Source organism: Falco peregrinus, chromosome Z (assembly GCF_023634155.1).
Source record: "Falco peregrinus isolate bFalPer1 chromosome Z, bFalPer1.pri, whole genome shotgun sequence".
Lineage (NCBI taxonomy): Eukaryota > Metazoa > Chordata > Aves > Falconiformes > Falconidae > Falco > Falco peregrinus.
The window spans coordinates 5,997,507-6,017,032 of NC_073739.1; the positions used below are offsets into that span (position 1 = coordinate 5,997,507).

At 44.0% G+C, this 19,526-nt stretch overlaps 1 protein-coding gene across 2 annotated transcripts; it reads right to left on the reverse strand.

The window, feature by feature from the left end:
* Window positions 1-258: 258 nt before the first annotated feature.
* On the reverse strand, window positions 259-14,784 carry ARRDC3 (arrestin domain containing 3). Of its 2 annotated transcripts, XM_005236953.4 has the most exons (8): window positions 14,275-14,783; window positions 10,846-10,927; window positions 8,229-8,376; window positions 6,895-6,997; window positions 6,270-6,526; window positions 5,095-5,257; window positions 4,130-4,284; window positions 259-2,709 (listed from the first exon to the last, which is right to left on the reverse strand). In XM_005236953.4, exons 1-8 carry the CDS (start codon window positions 14,552-14,554, stop codon window positions 2,653-2,655), a joined length of 1,245 nt encoding a protein of 414 aa, XP_005237010.1. In that variant the 5' UTR covers window positions 14,555-14,783; the 3' UTR covers window positions 259-2,652. The 2 variants fall into 2 exon arrangements, with proteins under 2 accessions (XP_005237010.1, XP_013154215.1); XM_013298761.3 differs by lacking the exon at window positions 4,130-4,284 and having other exon boundaries at window positions 14,275-14,784.
* Window positions 14,785-19,526: the final 4,742 nt, after the last annotated feature.

The following is a 19,526-nucleotide window of genomic DNA, read 5'->3' on the forward strand; positions in this document are numbered from 1 at the left end:
GAAACAGAGTCTACAAGGACATATTCAGCACCAAAACTAAAAACAAAAAAAGTACAAACAGCCATAGAATATAATCTATAAAGCAAACATTTAATATTGCACTTTGTTTCTCTAATGTTTGGATTTTACTTACTTTTTCCTAATTCAGATCAGAATTTTCTATCAAATACTGGGCTACAACTGTGAACCTCATGTTTTATAACGCTGAGAATTGACCAATAATTGTGGAAGAGTAATGACTCTGAACAAGTAACGACATAATTTAAACAGAGTGTCTTTATTTGATAACGTTATAGAATTTTTCACTGATCACAAAGGCTGTGATGCCATCTCAATTACTACGATATTGGTCAATCCTGCTCATAGGCAATTTTTCTACGTATTGTGGTAAGTACTTTTAATGCTACGTGTATCAGCAATTGTTCCCTAGTCTGTTAAAAGTAACAAAAAAAGGAAAAAAAAAGTAAAACCACCAAATGCCCTTTTATGCCAACGATCCCATCAGCTTTTAGAATTGTCTGGTTGGAGAGGGTAGAGGGAAGGGACATTCACAAAATTGGCCAAATAATGCAAGACATCACCCAATTTCCTTCTCCTCCGAGACCCTTGCTTGAAGCCCAAGCCTTTAACTGAATCACTTAAAACGCGACTCATTTGGATCACCCTGTTGTCATTTTTGAAACATGAAATTATCGTTCATGTTCTCATGAAGGCCACTTATGGAAAAGCCTATTTTGTCGCATTTATGAAGCCTTAAAACCAAGGCAGAGGTTTTTTAAGAATGAGCACCACCCAGAAACACCAGCCTGCCCTCTCTCCCGCTCCCTTCTGAGCTGTTTTATTGCACAAGGAGATAGATACTTGATGGATTACATCTTGGTTTGTTTAAGAAGTCAACACCAGAAGCGTGTCCCTTTGTCAATGCTCTGTGTTACATGATTTTGGAAAGGGAAGTTGACTTTTGTTGTAAATCTCTAGCATGTTAAGTGCTGGTATTTGTGTTAGTACATCCAATGGCTCCATTGCACTCTTTTTCTTCCTTGGGGCACACTCAAGGGCAAGTGCTCTTTCCATGTAATTTCTTGTGTTCTGAGCGAGTATGTTGTAAAATGGGCTGTTCTGTTTTAAAGCTCTCTAGTATCACAGAAGATGCAATCATCAAAGCAACTGTAACTAACTCACATCTTAAGTACAGCTGGTAAACATTGATCTTGCCCAGTCTTAATTATACTTCTAGTCTTACTATTTTTACAGTATCATAAACCCTGAAGATAATACAAAGTGCACAAACTGAGCTCTTAGCATAGTCCACGCTTTTCCTGCAGTTTGAAATATACTTTCTACTAGAGACTCATTACATATAGAGTTTTTGGTGATAACTATATATAAAAATATATTTATTTTCCCTTCCCATCCCTACTACTTGAGATATCGATCTGCCTGTGAATCCTAGACAGTATATGACTATTTACTTTTAAAATTCTTTTTGAGGCTGAGCTGGTGTCTGCTGGTGCTTTCATTTGTGCCTTTTTTTTTTTTTCCTTTTTTTTTTTTAAAGCTTCACAACTTTAGTTTAGTATCTTCTTTTGTAATGTAGAAAGAGAAATGGGAATGAGGGTGGGTTTTGAAACTTTTGTGTATGTCCCTATTCCAGATCCCCCTCTTGAATAAAGAACAAAAACAAGAACACAAACACAAAACAAAAAAGAAGTAACTAAACAGTGCAATGTAACAAAACAAATAGCATTCCAACAGTTTGGCAAGTGATGAGTTCACCTGAGATTAAGTGATTTTTAGGCAGTCTGTAACAAAATGCTGCTTTGCGATAATAGTAGAAAGGCAACAAATTCTTAAAAGAAATCAAGAAGTTATACAATCTTGATGAAGTCTATTAGTTTCTTTCTACTAACTCTCCACCCCCCACCCCAGCCCCGCATCTGTTGCTTATCTACTACAGTAGGCTGCAAAACGTACAGCAAGAAGGATTGGCTTGAAGGCATTTGATGTTTGTAAATAAATCCACAACAGGATCCAAGCTGAAGAGGTGATACATGATCAGCCTACGAGGACAATTCTGAGCATGTGCATAATGCATGTAAAGTCCAGGCTACGTTAAATTAAAAAAAAAAAAGAAAAGTCAGTGCATTTGTCAAAGTCTGTTGCTTTTTTTTTTTTTTTAATCAAAGCTTTATTTTGCTTTTTATTGTGCGGACTAAGAACAAATAGGGGGTAACAACAGTCCAGCATAAATGAGAAAAAGCTGTAGTGACACTGAACCGCACAACTTAAGCAACGAGCATGTGCAAATTTCCAAATCGTAAGAGGAAAACACCCCTCCTCTCTTACAATGTGGTTTAAGTGTTTTGACACACATGACTGTAGGTTAGTAAGGCTGCTCCTAGTATGTGCCAGTATTTAGGGGGGGAGGGGGGGGCAGGATTAAAAAAAAAGAAAAGCTCAGGTCTTCCAAGCATGTGGAGCAGTCCTACAATGTTACTGTAGGCTTCAAAGCATGATCACAGGTTGTTTTCATTTATTCACCATACACAAGAGCAAACCTTCCTCTGAAAGTGTCTCCGCTATGACGCCTTGACCTTCAACACAGCAGGTATGATTCAAAACCCAAGTCGAGTCAGCTTTTTATGAATTCCTTCAACGAGAGGGGCAAGACGGTCTGTCATCTGTGGGCTGCTCCGGGTTTGGATCAATCTAACCAAAAGAGAAAATAAACAAAAAAAACCAACCACACAAGACATTTTTAGTCAACTGTTATAAACAAACCAATCCAAACAGAACCCCACCAAAACTGACCAGTTTATGACAGTCATCATAACAAACTGCATTCCCAATCCAGTAACCAAAAAATCTCTAATTTATTAGACAAAACTTGAAGGAAAACTAGCAATGAAGTACAGTGGAAAATTTTGAACTACAGGTTGGTGGCAATTTAAGAGTAAGCACAAAGAACTAATTAAAAAAAAAACTTTTAAAACATCTGCTTTAGTAGCACAGAAATCTGTCAAATTTTTTACTGTATGCTAAAAAGACAACTCATCACTAAAAACGTAACTTTGCTTCAGGAAAAAAGTTAAAAGTAGAATGATTTTTCATGGATAATTCACAAGTTATTAATCCTCAAGCACCCTATAACATGTCTTCAAAGTGTGTTCCACACTTACCTCTTCCTTCTTTCTGCAAAGAAGAGGTAAGGTGCGGAACACACTTTTTATTTTACTTCCTTTCTACAAAAAGAAGAAGGGGGAAGCAACCTGCTAATGTAGGTCTCCAAAACTGGACAGTAAAAATAGTTTAAGTATGTGTTTTCATCAACATTCTTACCAGTCTTATACAACCATTTCTGAGGACAAAACGGCTTCTTTCTAAATCTTTAAAAACCTAAACCAAAAAGGACTTGAGTTGTATTCTAGGGTTAAGCTACAAAACAGTCCTCACATAAGTCTCCAGGACACAAAACCCCTGCCCCAGCATATTAAATGTTTCAAGAGAAGAAAATTAAAAAAAAAAAAAAAGAAAGAAATCAACAGTGGGTAAATTCAGGTAAGATTTAGCCAAAAGCTACTTTTGTTCTATACCACACTTTTCCCTGAAAAATATCAACATGGAAAGCTTTTGAAGGTAGGGTACTGTTACTGAGCGGCTTTCACAGGACTAAAAATGCCGCCAGAGACGGAGAGCTATGTATTTACAGAAAACTATGTCAGAAAGAATACCTTCGTAACTTCTCTACATAAAACTTCTGAAAGCACTACGTACAGAGAAACAAAAATGTGCAGTTTTAGAAAAAAGTAGAGCTGAAAAACATGAGCATGTTGTGCATTTATAGACCCAAAATATTGGCATTAACCAACAACATGCAAGGTTTTAATGAAGGTGCTAAGAATGTACACAACCGTCTGGAAATGTTATAAAGCATTAGAACTGTGAGGAATCCTGGCAAGTCTGGATGCAATTCACCTGCACTTTGCCAAAACCAAGACGTGTTATCCCATTCACCATTTCAACAGTTTCTCCTGATTTTAGGAAGGAGAAACAGCTTCCTACATTTATTCCACAGACAGAATTCAGAAGAACAGTGAATTAATCATCATATTCTGTCTGAGGTACCTACTTCTGAATAGAGGGGTGGAGGCAGATAACGGAACTCCTGGATGTATGCAAACAATGGTCCCGGAAGTGCTCTCTCAAAATCATCACAAGCACCTACGGGTGCAAGGCTGGACTGTCTTTGCTCCTCTGTGACCACTTCTGCATAGCTAGGAGGTGCTGCAGGGAAAAGGCACACGCAGGTCGAACAAGTTCTTATGCATGTCAAAATACGTAACATGATAAATATCAAACTTTCACAATTGTAAAATGCACCAGAGCAGGTAGAAGGTGACTAGTCATTTACCTAACAGATGCTGAACATAAAAGAGAGGGTTAGGCTGGTCAGTTTTAAGATTATGCTCACAACAAAGAGCGGACTGACCGCTGCTTATGGTGGTTTAATCACCCCCTTAAAATGTAAGGCATACTCAAGAATACTGAACTTCCGTACAAGTCTGAATGACAGGACTTTGCACTCATCTGGACTCCACGAATTTGTCTGGGATTTACACATAAAAATGGACATTTATTCAGTACGTGAAAGCAGAGGAGAGGAGATAATTTCTCCTTTGTTAAGGGAGACTTCCCATTGTAATGAATTACATTACCTTTTCCACAAAGCCTTGGCTACCAAGGCTGGTAAAGGACACCATGAACTGCTATTTTGACAGGTTACAATGCCTTATAACCAAGGATGCAACTGGGGTACTAGAGGTACAAGTAATTCTGCATAATGGCATCCTACACTTTCACTTGTGCCAGCTTCCCAGCAGCTGGATTTCGTTGCTTATCCTTGACAGATGGTGGCAGAGGCAACTCTTGCTCTTCTAGAGGACAAGCAGGTGGCAAGGAAACATCCACAAGGGATTTCCTGTGGGCTTTATGACAAAGGATGCAATTTCGCTCTATCTGCATGACAGCAACAGATAATGCAGACAAAAATCAGGACAGGCTCACCAGTTGATTGGGATTTATATGTCAAGTTACCTTCTGGTCTTTCAGGCAGTGTCAGACCAAGCCAATTCATGTTCATGCTACACTGGCTGCTCACACTTGATGTTCTGCTACCAAATGGGTGAAGAGGAATGGTACCAATGACCAGGGGCAAGTTAAGGAATAAATCCATGGCGCCTGGAATATCAACATATACCTGAAGAACATGAACAACAGAAGAGGTGTATGATTAAAATGTACATTTGTACAACCACTTCATCATTATTGCACTAAGTGTCCTGGTTTCAGCTGGGATAGTTAATTTCCTTCTTAGTAGCAGATACAGTGCTATGTTCTGGATTCAGTGCAAGAGTAGTGTTGGCAACACTGATGTTTTACCTCTTGCTCGGTAGTGCTTACTCAAAATCAAGGACTTTCCAAGTTTCCCATGCTGTACCAGGGAGCAGGTGGCACAAGGACTCAGGGCTGCAGGGGGAACAGAGCCAGGACAGCTGGCCTGAACTAGCCAAAGGGTATTGCATACCCTAGAACGTCCTTGCTCAGTACACAAAACTGTGGGGTTGGCTGGGGCCAACCAATAGCTGGCTGGGCTGGGCATCAGTCAAGTGGGTGGCAAGCAACCGTGCATTACTTGGTTTTTTTTCCCCTTTGGGTTTTATTCCTCCCTCTTTCTCTCTCCTTTCCGTTACAATTGCTATTCTTACTGTATTTTATTTTTTCAATTATGAAATTGTTCCTATCTCAACCCATTACTTCTACCTTTTTCCTGGTTCTCCTCCCCATCCTGTTGGCAGGGGGTGCAAGGACTGAAGGAGTGGCTACATGGTAGGTACTTAGCTCCCAGCTGGGATTAAACCACAACAGTTAACTTCTCTGTCCATGGAATTTTCTACAATTTCTTATTGTCTGTTTTGGGTCCAGTGCCCCCAGAGAGAAAAAGGGCTCCCTGAGCCAAAAGCAGCTTGGGATTCTTAATACAAGCCCTTGCACAGAAAAGTCACCCTACTCATGACACATTTGCTTTGCTGGCACACCGCAAGTGTTTTTTTTAACATGCATAATTTAAACTGAATTTATTTACTGAATTCCTGTCAGGACACCAATACTAGGATACCTATTTTTTAACGAGCAATCACAGAATGCTTTGTTAGAAATTTGCAAGCAATGATGGAAATTCATGCTCTAGTGAAACAGACCACCCAACACACCATCAACGAATACTCCACACGGATTATACTACAGTCGAGGATTGAAGGGGAAACAGGTGGGATTTTCAGCTGTTTGCCATTCCAAGTTTCTGTTTTGCCAGATGACACTGATTCCCCACGCAGGTTGGCCACAAGCTGTTTGACTTCCTTCATTTTCCCTTTGGCGTAAAATGCCTGTGTTTGGTAAATGGCTGCCTTTGGCACCACCACACGGGAAGAGCAGTTCTCAATCTCAGCGAAGATCTGAATTGATTCACCTGAAACAGCAGAATTTCATGTTCTCTCTGTATCTACAAGGCAGCTTAAACAAATCCTGACATTCCGTGTATTGCTATAATGCACTGGCAGTGCTCTACCTTGAAAAACATCCACTGATGCTAATAGGAATAGGATCACCACAAGCTAATCTAAAAGAAAAAGTCACAGGTCTAGTAGAAGATGTCCTTCAACAGTCTGACGACACAGCTAGCTAGTCAAGGCTAAGAAAGTATCGGGAAGACTGCTGAATGCAAACTGAGGTGGCAAGAATAGTTTGAACATTTCATTTATACAAAAGCAGTCAAGTACAAACTGTCATTTTAGAAGGGAAGGAAAAACATTTCCTATAATTACTTCTGTTACGTACCTGGGGTGTAGCCCTTCCTTGCAATTTTGGCACTTAAGGATATTGGGCCTGAGGTACAAAACCAACAACAGAGAGTCTTTTCTTTTGTGCCTGCTTGGGGTGACTGCAAAAAAGAACAACAATGTTGTTTAATTAAGAGTTCCATGAATTTCTTCATCTATTCCATCAACACAAAAATATTTTCAGATTACATATTTTGACAAACATAGCTAGTTCTATTTAGAGGAAAAAACTTGAAGCAACTTAAATTGCACTATGCAGACAGAAGGTTTATTTTAATTCCATTACTCATTAACACTGCTTTTTCTGCTACAGTTCATACTACAGTCCCACTTTAAAACAGTTTTTAGACATGAATACTGTATAACTTAAAAAGAAGGCTTTATAGCCTACATGTCAGCACACTGCTGGTAAAGCTCTTCCTGTATCAGTAAACTAGAACATCTTTGCAGTACACTATTTCAGAAACAATAACTAAGCCAATGAACTGTAACCTTGACTCCTGCCATTTCCTCTGTTTCAGAATGATCCCGTTTCATCTACATTAAACAGATTTTGTTATTTTACATGGCATTGGGATTTAGGACATGATCCAAAGCCCATTAAACTCAAATGGGAGTCCTTTGATTTTAATGGGTTTGCACAAGGCCAACATCCCTTTGCAAGTCTGATTTTTCACCCATACACAACACGAAACCTATTTCAATGGACTTTAGAGTTTCGTTTTTCTCCCCCTCCGTAGTTCAGAATTTGAGGAAGAAGAGAAAAAAATAGAAAAGGAATTTTAGGCCAGATTGAAATAAAATCATCATTGAAAGCAGTTGTGATACTGAAACTATTTTAATGAAATGACATTTCATAAAAAGATTATACAGAATTGTGATAATTTCTCCCCATTGGCAGAAAACTATCCATATGGAAATTATCAACTATGCACGCCAGTAAGTTTTTTACTTTGCATTTCTAAGTTAGCAGGCTCAAACTAGAATATTCTTTCAAGTTTCACCATTCCTTCCACAGATTATTTAAAATCAAAGAGGAACAGTTATCCAAATTTTCCTTCTTAGTGACATTTTACAATTTAGTATTACCAATATTTGACAAAGCCATTTTACGAATCTTAAAAAGGTGAAGCAACTCTGAGTACACAGAAATGTTAACTTTCAAAATACCAGTAGTTACAGAGCTGCTGAACTGATGTAATGCTTAGATCAGCTGTAACTAAACCAGTGAATAAAGATTAGGTAAAATTAGATGTGAATATTGTTTCAGTTATTATACTCTTGTTATTTTTATGCCAGAAACAAAGAATGAGTAATTCTGTCAATTCTTACCAGTAATGAAGGAGTGTTGATATCTATATGTTCAAAGACTGTAAATTCCTTCTTTAATTTTACTGGTAGAAACCAAGGCCTATGCAATTCGGCTTTCACCCAATAGCGCACACTGCCATGTCTGCCTTCGAATGAGGTAGCAAGTGGTCTGTGCAGGACACAAAGGTCAAAATTGAGTAAAGTCTTTGTCTAATAATGATACAATTGATCAGATCAGGGATTAGTATGTAGAATTGCGTTTTAATGCAATGTAGTACTTAATGCAGTGTAACTTATATTTGCAAAGTTCTGGTATCTCAGAAAAATCCAAGATTAAAGATGGGAGAAAAAATCATCTCCAATTATCCTGCTGTGGTTTTGCATAGATTTTAAGAATCCATTAAAGAATTGTACTAGAAAATGCCAGGAGTACACATTTCCTTTAAACTTAAGAGGCCACTTTCGTATCTATAGTAAAGCATGCCCTTTTAAGGCCACATTATGACTACCAGCCTAAAATTAGCATTAGTGCTGAACAACTACTGCTTTGAATATTGTATTTTGTAGATGATTGTCTATTGTTTACTTGGCTGGTATCTCAGTGTCATTTAATTTTAGCTGCAATTCAGCACTTTTGTAGTTTCTTTCATGTTATGCAGGGTAAGTATTTCAGATTCTGGAGAGAGGCTATTCTGAGTACCTTCTGAATTTCCTCTACCCTAATGAGACCAGCTTAAAATATTTACATACAGATGTACATACATGGATGTACATAAACATGTATATATACATGCAGTTACTATGACTATTCTGCTCTAAAATTTGACAGATGAAGTAAGTTTAAGTTCTTTTTGGGAAGTGGAAGAAAAATGGTGTGGAAAAGATCTCCAGACCTTTCAGCATCACCTGTTTTCCCCTGTAACATCATAAAATCTAATACTGAGATCTTTATATTCCAGTTAATTCCAATTATCAGTAGTTTCCCATAAGCTTGTTTGTATTTTTAGGCAAGTTTTTTTTCTTATTTTACTATGTTCTGAATACACTGTTAATAAATAAATTAAAAACAAATCATTTGCAAAGCTTCCGTATCTTCCATAGGGAATACTAGCCATGCCAGTTACTAGACTCATTCTTTCAAGTTATAGGTTTGAAAGGATTTTCTAATCCATCTTCAATGTTTCATCCAGCCCCATATTTCTTGAAGGGCAAAAATCAGTCAAGGCCAGTGTGTATCTTCTTTCTTTTCACTGCTGCTCTGTAGCTTAGGTAAATTTTGGAAGTATTCTATGGACACAAAGTAACAAGTAAGTACACAGCATCAAACTTCAGGTTTTCAAAACCAAAACCAGCCCCGTTTTTTTTTAACTCCAGTGTTACCAACAGCTGGTTTCACAGTTATCCCTTCAGGTTACAAAGAACCTGTGCTTTGACCAATGCTTGAGATACTTTGCTGGCTATGTTTCACTTCAAACTAAGCTTTCCATCTTCATGTATAGAAATGTTTTTTGTTTTTTGTATTTAGGTGCTCCTTCCCACTCAAGGGAAGATCAGCATGACCTTTTTCTCTTTTTGTAGTTGAGATGTTCAGAATGCTAAATCAACTTTGGAAGTCTCCACATACACAGGTCTTCTCCATTATTCCAGTAAGATTTATTGTTCAAAGTCCTGTGCTGTTCACTTTGAAACTGACCTGTTAAAGCATTTATCATTTGCAGGTTCTGCTAAAACCAGCACCTCTAATAAACAGATTGTTTATTAGCTTTTATTGCTAGGTTTTGAGCTATTTCACATAACTGACTGCTAATTTGTTCAACCATAATGACTTCACTGCCTTTTTTTACAGCAAAAGGCTCCTTCCAACCATGTTGAGACTCTCTCTGTTCCCATGTATTTAGTTTTACACATGGAGTTCCCAGTACTGAAGTTGCCTAAAAATACAAGTTACAGTACATCTTCCATTCACAATGTCTAGATTACACATTTCAGACTTGAAAGGGTGTATGTGGGAACACTCTTTAACTTCTGCTCTCACTCATGCTTCACCTTTGCTTTTTGAGACAAGTGGGATTAAGCATGGGAATTTTTCTTGCTTCATCCACCCACCCTTTCTGCATAAAGACCAGCCTGGGTACATACATCCTATTTAAATGAGAACAACTTCCTCTTCTGTTCAAACGTAGTTAAGCTTGCCACATCAGCTCCAGACTGAGCCCAAACAATTCAGCTGTCATGTCATCTCTAGTTCTGCTGGTCTGCATGGCTCCAGTAAACTGTTTAGTTGGGTTAGAAGGTACCCCAGCCACTCTGCAGTACTCCAGTGACTGTTTGAATTCATCTCCCTCCTCTTGGGAAGGGGTAATATTATTGGAAGACCTGGTAAGTCTGTAGGACTTGGTCAAAAGACAGTGAGCAACTGGGTAGCAATGAGCTCCCATTCTGTGGAAATTTTTTAAAAAAATAAGCAAGTGTGTTATCAGGTTAAAAGCAACCTCTTTAGTTTAATGAGATTATGCCCTCCGTTGCATGTCAGAGCACAATTCCTACTACCATTGAAAAGGTTTCCCCTCCACCCACACCAGGAGTTTTGTTCAGGCAGGTGGCCAGCAGGGCCTGAGGACTGTGTGTGGACACTTACGTCTGTGGAAGCTCAAAGCTGAATGCATATTCATGCCTTCCCGAATGGATGGTGTGAAGGCCTTCTTCTGAATTGTCATCATCTAAGAGGGGAAAAATGAACCACAAAGTTAAGTTATTCTACCTGCACATGTTTTATACATTACCTGAGCTTCTCTTCTAGAATAAATTGCATTTACACACTCATTGCAGCACATGAGAAGGTAGTGTCCAAGAAACAAGGGTCCCCAATCCATTCACATTAACTGCCCAGTGCAGGGACAATCTTACCTATAGCAGGTTAGGCAAGATTGCCAGGTTCACCTTACAGAGAAGCAGAGGTTAATTTGCTTTAATTTATAACCCCGCTTCTGAACACTGACACAGTTTTGCAACTGCTGCCATTTCAAGGCCTGCCTGCAAAATCTGTAATGGAAATCATGCTTTCCACTGCAATTCTTAGTTAAAATGAAACAGAGGTGGCTCTGTTAACAGCATTAAATGATCTGCATCAAGTCTGCTGTGTAAGATTAAATTTAGTAATTCAGCTTCCTTTTATCTCCTGCCTGGCAACAGTGTCCAGAAATTAATCACCAAAAACAGAAGTGGGAGGAAAAAAAAAAGTCAAAAAAAAGTGTACAAGCACCACCTGGAAAGTACCAGACAAATTCAGGGCACAGAAAATGGCAAGATGCCCGATTTTAACACTGTCTAGAGCTGAACTTTTTAGTTTGTGATAGGTTAACTTGGTCTTGGCATGGGCAGCGAGACCCAGGTATTTGCTGGTTCCACCGAGAAAGCAGACCTTCATTTATGGCCATGGTTTCTTGTACACATTTAAAGGCTGCAGCAGATTTGGAGTTTATTCTGAGGTAATTACTATATAACCTGAAAAACGCTGACTCCACCAAAATACAAAGTTGGGAGGAAATATAACTGAGCACCTCGCACAAAGGGCTGGAATAACAGAAGGGGGATACAGCCAGGCGACGTGAAAGGCAACCGCTTATATTTAATGGTCTGAAGCGTTAATGGAGGCAGCGCAGGAGGGTTTTAAGTTCCCATTGTCCTACAGAACCGCCGACCTTCCCTTCCCACAGCGCATCGCCAACACCAAAAAAACCATCAAAACCGAAAAATAACCCCCAAGAGAAGCCCCCCCCCCAGCAAAGCCGCCGACACGGACGCACCTTGGGCGCGCAGTGTCACGAAACCACATCAGGGGAACGCGCCCTGAGACAACGTGTGTCTAAGCGTGAGGGTGCTGGGGTTCTGAATTTTTTATTTTTTTTTTAGGGGGTGGGGGGCCGGGGGCAGCGCTGCTGCCGGCTGTGCCACCGCTCCCCAGCACGGCGCTCTCCCCCCCACAGGAGCCCCCGTCCTGCCCCCCGCCCGTTCCTGCCAGCTCAGCAGTCCCGCCGAGCCCGGCCGCGGCGGAGCTGTGGTAAACAAGTGCTGAGCTGTCAATCAGGGGCCAGGCTGGAGCAGGAGCCGACCGGCCTAAACCGGCGTGAGCGGATCCCCAGCCAGCCGCTCATATACATACGGTATACGTTACACCCGCCGCATTCGCTCACCAGCCCCGCTCCCCGCCGGCTTGGGGAGGGAGGGAGGGAGGGCGGGGCGCCGCCCGCCCCTCGCCTTCCGCTCTCCGCCGAGACCCCCCGAGAGGGGACCGGCACCGGGGAGGGGGCGATGGGGACGTGACTGGCCGCAGCGCGTCCCGCCGCCCGCCCGCCCTCCCTCAGAGCGCGGCGCCCCCAGCCCCCCAGCCGGTGCCAGCTCCCTCCCCGCCCCGGGGGGCTGCCGGCGCACGCCGGCTGAGGGCTGGGGAACCTGCTCCTTCACCCCCGCGGCCAGCGCCCCGCCAATCAGCTGCTGGCATCGCCCTAGCAACAGGCCAACAAACGCCGGCCGGCCAATCAGGGGGCGGCCGGGGGGCGCGGCCAGGGCGGCCAGCTCTGGGGAGCGGCGCCCAAGGCAATCACTGAAACTCGGCCGCGGGCGCCGGCAGCGGAGCCCCCCCCTCACCACACCACCCCCACTCGTGGGGGGGTGCCCCGCCCCCGCCGGCTCGTGTCGTGCGTGCCCGCACGCTTCTGTCACCCTCGACCCGGAGGTGCGTGAAGTTTCGGTGGGCGAGCGGCTCCCGAGGCGTAAGGCGGGCCCGAGCCACCTCGCTAGTGCGCCCGCCGTGCGTGAGGCGCGGGTGAAGAAAAAGCCCAAACCCCAGCTCCTATAAAGCGTTCACTTCAGAAACGCTTGGTAATGGGGCTCGGTGCGCCTGCAGCCGGAGTTATTCCAAAATTAATTTATTTTTTTCCTCAAAAGAAAGGGGAAATATCCCATCCCTGCAGTAAATGCTACGTGTTTTTTTTTTTAAGAGAGGAGGGAAAAAAAGGGCAAGGAAGCAGCACCGAAATTACATAACCGGTTTTTAACATTATTTTCTTGTGCTAGGGAATTAAGTCATCGCCACCACCTGACGCGTGCGGCCAATCTGCGCAGAGCAGCCTCCCCCCCCCCCTCCCCGCCCCGGTCCCAAACAGGATTGAACCGCTTCGAACAAAGGCTGCGAACTTCGGAAAAAAACACACCCCGGGCCTCGGCGCTCTCAGCCGGGCGGCAAGGGGGGCTGCCGGGTCGGGGGGGGCACCCCGTGGCGTGGGGATCCCCCCAAACCCCACCGCTGACAGGACCCGGGGAGCGGGAGGTCCTCTGCTCCCCAGTTTTGGAAGGGATGCTCCCATTACGCAACCCCCCCTCCCCTTGGTTCCTCCATCAGGAATTTTCGGCCACATCTTGACATCGGGGTGTCCATCTGTCCCCCGCCTCCAACATCCCTCGAGGGGTGGGACGAGGGAAATTAAAACGATTTACCGCGAGAGGGTAAAGAAAAAAAATCAAATTGCACGTGGGGTGGTGATAGCGTATGTCAAAAAGCACGGCCAATCTTTTCGCTACCAGTAACAAGCTATCTTTAAAAACAGAAAAACGGGACACATGGGATTATCGGCCCGGTAAAGCAGAACCCCGATGTGCCAAAAACTCTTGTTTCGCTTTCATTGTATTTTGGGATTTCTTAGGATGCTGAATGAAGTCGTTTACTGCCCATCTGGCTTGGATTTTACAGCTTATTTTCCCCACCGAGGGGCAAATCATTCTCCCATCACTAAGCTTAAAAAAGCCCCAACCAACCAAAACACAAGCGGTAGCGCATTTCGGAAAAAAAGTGTTAATGGCTGTATTGAAGGGCAGGTAGTTCTACAAAGTCCTGCTTGCAGGCGCTGTGCAGATGGATCTCCCCCAGCTCCAGCACCGGGTCCACCACCCCGGCGCGTCCTGCCGCTCTCCTACCGCCCCCAACCGCGGCCGCAGGGACGGGGAGGATAGACCCAAGGCGCTGCCGAACGCCCCCCCCCCCCCCCCCCCGTGGGGAGCAACCCCTCACCTCTCTCGTGGCCGATCAGGATGTCCTTGTGGTTGAAATACTCCACTTCTTCCGTGTAGTTCTGGGTATAGGCAGTGTTGGATCCAGCATTCCTCGATTCAGTCCAACGCACTTTGGCGTGTCCCCTCGCGTGAATTTTAAGAGATTTCACTCTAATTTCCCCAGTTACTTCTAATCTGACCCTTCCTGAGACTGTGTCCCCGCTAGAGTAGACGGGGACATTGCTGTCATTCAGACAGTCAAAGCTTATTGTCAAACTCTTCACCTTCCCCAGCACCATTTTTTTTTTTTTTTGTTAATAGCAAAGTGTAAAAAAATATACTGTAAGAAAAAAAAAAACCTAAAGGGAAGGGAAAACAAAACAAAAAAACAAAAAATATCCCCGAAGGCCCCCAGGCGAAGGGCGACCGTGGCGGCACGTACCCTACTGCCCGCTCATAGGGACGGTGCAGAGCCCCGGCCCGGCCCGGGCGGCGCTGAAGCCGGCTGGGCGCTCCCCACAAAGGCGCTGCCGGGGCCGCCGCGGGCCCCGCCTTATAAGCCGTGTCACAAACAAGCGGCACCACGCATGCTCCGCCCCGGCCCCGCCCCCCGCCGGCCCCGCCCCCCGCCGCTCTCCGGCGGGGCAGCGCCGTGCGCCGCGCCGCACGGAGCTGGGAGGGTGGCGGCGGCGGGAGCACCCCGCTGGGCTACGTGGGCGCCGCGCCGCGCTGCGCTTGCCCACTGTCTGTGTTTATTTTCCTCTGCTGTGTGTTTTTTTAAAAATACATATGTGTATTATTTGTGTTCTTCCCCCCCAACCCTGCCGTCGGGCGGGTAAACGCGCTCCACTCACCAGCCTCTGCCTTGTGGGTTGCCATGTCTTTCCCCAGTGACACCGCTTGTTCCAGCGAGAGGATGCGGTGGGCGGCGGTGGGCACCTTTCCCGCAGCCCCCGGTGCCTCGGCGGCCCGCACCGGGGGCCCGCGCTGGGCTCGGCCCGGCAGCCGGGTGGCAGAAGCTGCCCCTGCAGTCGCTGCTGTCGGCACGGACCGGCCCGCTCCCTCTTGACCTGACACCTGGTGGAAGTTCTGCTCCTTTTCTAACCACCGAAAATGTTCGGCCCTGCTGTGCGGATGTGCTAGGACTTTCTATGTTTTTGCACCATCTTGTGGTAAGCCTTCATACTCCTGTAGATCGTGGGCTGATCACAGAATCATTCAGGTTGCAGAAGACCTTGGGGATCATCAAGTCCAACCGTGAAAAGATACCTTGCAAGAGAAGCCACAGGTCCTCTCCTAATGCTTTTCCTGCTACCCCCGTGTCTTTAGATGCAGCTGCTCTCATGCATATGTTTATTTGCGTCTTCTCCTCCTTTTTGACAATTTGGAAGTTAATCATGCCCTCTGCGAGTTGTCAAGGCCATGACTCTGGTCCACTGTTGCTGTAGGACATGTGCAAGCCGGCAGCTGGGCAGCATGGCACTTCCATCCGCAGAGCTCAGACCACCGCTCCTGTCCTAGGCCTGGGCTGGTTGCCACTGTCCACCTTTCCCAGGGCAGAAATGCACAGGTGATGAAGAACACAGCAGCTGCCTGTTCTGCAAAGCTGAAGACCCAGATCTGGCTACCCCAGTGGATATTCGGGTGGAATTCTTTTGCATCTACATAGATAGGGGACTTTCCTATATAACTGGAGTCCAGTGCATGCTCCTTTGTTTTCTGATAGGTGTGATGCATTTTGTGTACTGATTGGATTTGCCTGTTCCAGGCTTGTTGGAAAAGGATAGGATACTTTGCTCATCAGCTGAAAACCCTCCCTTGTACATCATCTGCAGACCTTGTAGCCTTAACTTGCCTCCACTCTCACTAGGTTTCCTGCCTTTAGCCGGTCATTTTGTGGACACACAACTTGAGAACACCACAGCTACTGCTGCTGCTGGGGTGTGGGATGTGCACCAAGCATTTCGTGTGAGTGGGCGGTTCAGGAAGGTCACACCATTTGTGAGCTTGCAGGTCATCTTGTAGGACTTTATGTTTTGCCAGTTTGCAGACAGTTCTGACCATGTGTCATCCTGAGCAGCAGACAATTCTTTCCTGTTCCTGGATTGCTGTCTGGAGGAAAATGAGGTGTATGGTAGCTCTGCTTTTTAAGGCATACCGGATATGTTGAAGGCACCACCAATAAATCTCATTTTTACTTCAACAGTGAGACAGCTGCAGTTTGGAGCAAGTTTTGAGGGCTGGTTAAGCCCTCTTTGATGTTTTCCTGAACCCATAGATCTGAATCGGTTGAAACTGGTGGGTCCTTTGAATATCCATGCACTGCAAAATCCCACAATCTTTGAAGGTCTCTAATTTCTATATGTGGCTATGCTGTTCTGAGTTAATTACAACATATCCTGAGCAATCAGATGTGCGGATTTACATGAAAGTTGAACCAGTTTTCGAGACTAATTTTAACTTCCTGTTGAAGCCTGGTGAAATAAAGAGCAGCAATTTCACATGCACCCAAAGCAGCTGAGCTGAGATCTATTCTTGTTTGAAATAATGACCTTCTTTTTCCTAGAGCCCTGGTCAGGAAACTTTCCTGTTTAGTTTTAATTCATCCCTATTAGCTCTTCCCTAAAACCTGAGTCTTCTTCCTGCAGCCCTTCACCTCCATGTCCTTTGGGTAAGGATCATGGACTGGCAGCAGCATGTCCCGTGTTGCATCCTGTCGGTTATCATGGACACAGCTCTAAACTCCCAAAGAATGAGATTTTATTATGAACCCAGCAGTATTTGGTATGTTGAAGTCTCAGATTCAGGAGAGGTATGAAGCTTATCTCTAGCAGACACTTTAGACTTTATGAGTTCAGAAAAGGGCTTTGCGTTCACCAGAACAGCCCAGAAATCGGCACACAAATGAAATAATCAATATGTTGGTCTCTTGTATTGTGTGTATATATATATACACACACATACACACACGCACACATGTGCACACACACATGTATATAAACACTTCCCTTTAAATGCCCCTTTTGCTCACTTAGGCTTGCTCCCCTGCCTGATCTTACCCACTCGCCCATCTCCTCTCCCTGCCCACGTTTCCTCAGTGGGAGCAATTCAGCCTGGGTGGGTGCCCAATGCTCAGCCCTTATCCCTGCTAGCCCACTCTCCTCCTCCTCCTCCATGGGTCGTCCTGACTTTTCTGAGCCTGTTTCCCACCAGAAGTACCACCTGCACTTTCTTGTCACTGCTCTTTCTTCTGGTCTCATGCTGGCTTGTTTCCAACCACCTTCTAGATCACTGCAGCAGTGTATGTAGTCATATGTAATTTAAAACGGGAGCACTGAATAGGCTGACACAACTTGGCTAAGCCTGGGTTACAAATGACAAACTCTGGAACCACAGTTCTGCAGAATGATGTTGTATGGGCATGTATTCATGCGTTTCCCACATCCTGCTGAAAGTCTCGCATACATTCAGTCTCTCCAGCTTTTCTTTTTAATACTTGTAGTACCCGTTTTATTTTCGTCCTCATAATTTGTATATTTCGTGCCATCTTGTGGCAAGTGCAGTGAACTGCCTGCGCTGCCTTTTACCGGGCTTCAGCCGGCACATTCCCACAAACCCGGCCTGCATCTGTGAACCTTTGTATCAATATCAAGTATCTTTTAAAAACCTGAATTCTGCATTCATTTAGGTGGAGAACACGCTATGTAGTGTAACTGAAAGAGTTATTTAGCAGTCATTTTCAAATCCTCAGTTAACTGGAAAGATCTGTTAATTTTCAGGAGTTGTTTTAATTTTTTTCAAATGAACTGTCCTTTCGTTAAATATTAAAAGTTAGATCCTGAAACAGGATTTTGAAAACTGAATGCAAAGATGGTCAAGTACCATCTTAGATGAACAATAGGCAGTGAAGGCTTGGAAAAGCTGGGAAACGTCCAAGGACCCTTATTGCTAACATGACGGATGTACTAATTGCTAAATCCTTGGATTTGTCATCTTTAAAAAGGCTATCTGGTCCTAAGTTCCTGTTGCTTATACAATGTGGCAAAGACAAGGACTTAAATCATGGTCACTAGTTTAGTGAGATACGTAAATGAGTTCCTGGAATTGTAATGAATATGTAAACGATTTCCTGGAAAGTTAATGAATAGGTATGAGTTGCTTATATAAAGAGCAGGCTGAAAGGTCCCCTCGGTGTGCATGACTTTGGTGGAGCGATCCCCCGTGGTGGAGCGATCCCCCGTGCACCCAGCGCTGCCGAATAAAGATAACCTCTGCTCACTCCAATATTGGTGACTGATTCTTTAAATCAGTTTGTACACATTTACAGTGGTTATAATTTGTCAGGAGCTTCCAGTAACCTTTCTCAGGTCTTGTGCATGACAGCCTCCACATAGAAGTCCACATACATTTGTAAAAAAAAATTGAGTATATATACATATACATATATATATATACTTTTTTTTTGGTTGACAAAACCCATGAAGGTGATGCTCTATTATTTGAGCCCGTAGCTCCAACGAAGATGGCAATATTCCAGCTTCTATAAAGAGATAAAGATTAGATATTTCCTGAAGCTTGGCAAGCTCCCTTGTATGGGTTTTGGGGTTTTTTTTGGGTTTTTTTTGGTGGAAAGTGATGAAAGAGGAGAGAAAACTTTGTTATAAAATTATAGAAAATTATGGAAAGAAAGGAAAGAATATCCTGCCCTTCTGGCCTGCTGGGATGTACAGATTGCATTGCCTGAGAAATTCCCTGGAAACTATCGAACATCAGTACTGGTTGGTTTATCTGAAATTCACTTTCCTAGTGTCGATGTCTGTATGGTGTCAGTACGCTCTGCTCTGCTGCTGTGGCAGAGGGAGTGTCACACTTCACTTGTAAGAGAGAAACAACAGTATGTTTGCTGGTATGAGACAGCTATTTAACTTATATCTAAAGGATTATATGGGCACAATCAGTCCTTTATACCACTTAGCTAAGATTTTCAATCTTTAGCATGCGATCAGCCACTTACTGAGAATCTGTTGCCGCAAGGAGTCTCTCCGCCTCGAGGAGTACCCTGAGAGGCGTCCCTGCTCATGGGGAGATGTGCTGTGCAGCCCACGGCCATGCAGGAGGGATCAGTGGGCCCCGGGCTGCCCACCGTTTCTGGAGGAAGGTGATGGACTCATAGTCATATTTGCCTACCAGCTACAGAAGCTGGTTTCTTGCAGCCTTGGCTTGAGTTGTACCTCGACCAGCACTGTTAGTTGGGCACGTTGTTCAAATTAG

Bases quoted from the DNA above. Each gene is read 5' to 3' on its own strand.
- ARRDC3 (XM_005236953.4), bottom strand. From the start codon at position 14,554: ATGGTGCTGGGGAAGGTGAAGAGTTTGACAATAAGCTTTGACTGTCTG. The intron at 4,285-5,094 runs GTAACTTGACAT...TTTTCCCTGCAG, and splicing joins ACTGCCTGAAAGACCAGAAG to CACCTCCTAGCTATGCAGAA. The intron at 2,710-4,129 runs GTAGGTACCTCA...TCTTTTGGTTAG, and splicing joins CTCCACCCCTCTATTCAGAA to ATTGATCCAAACCCGGAGCA.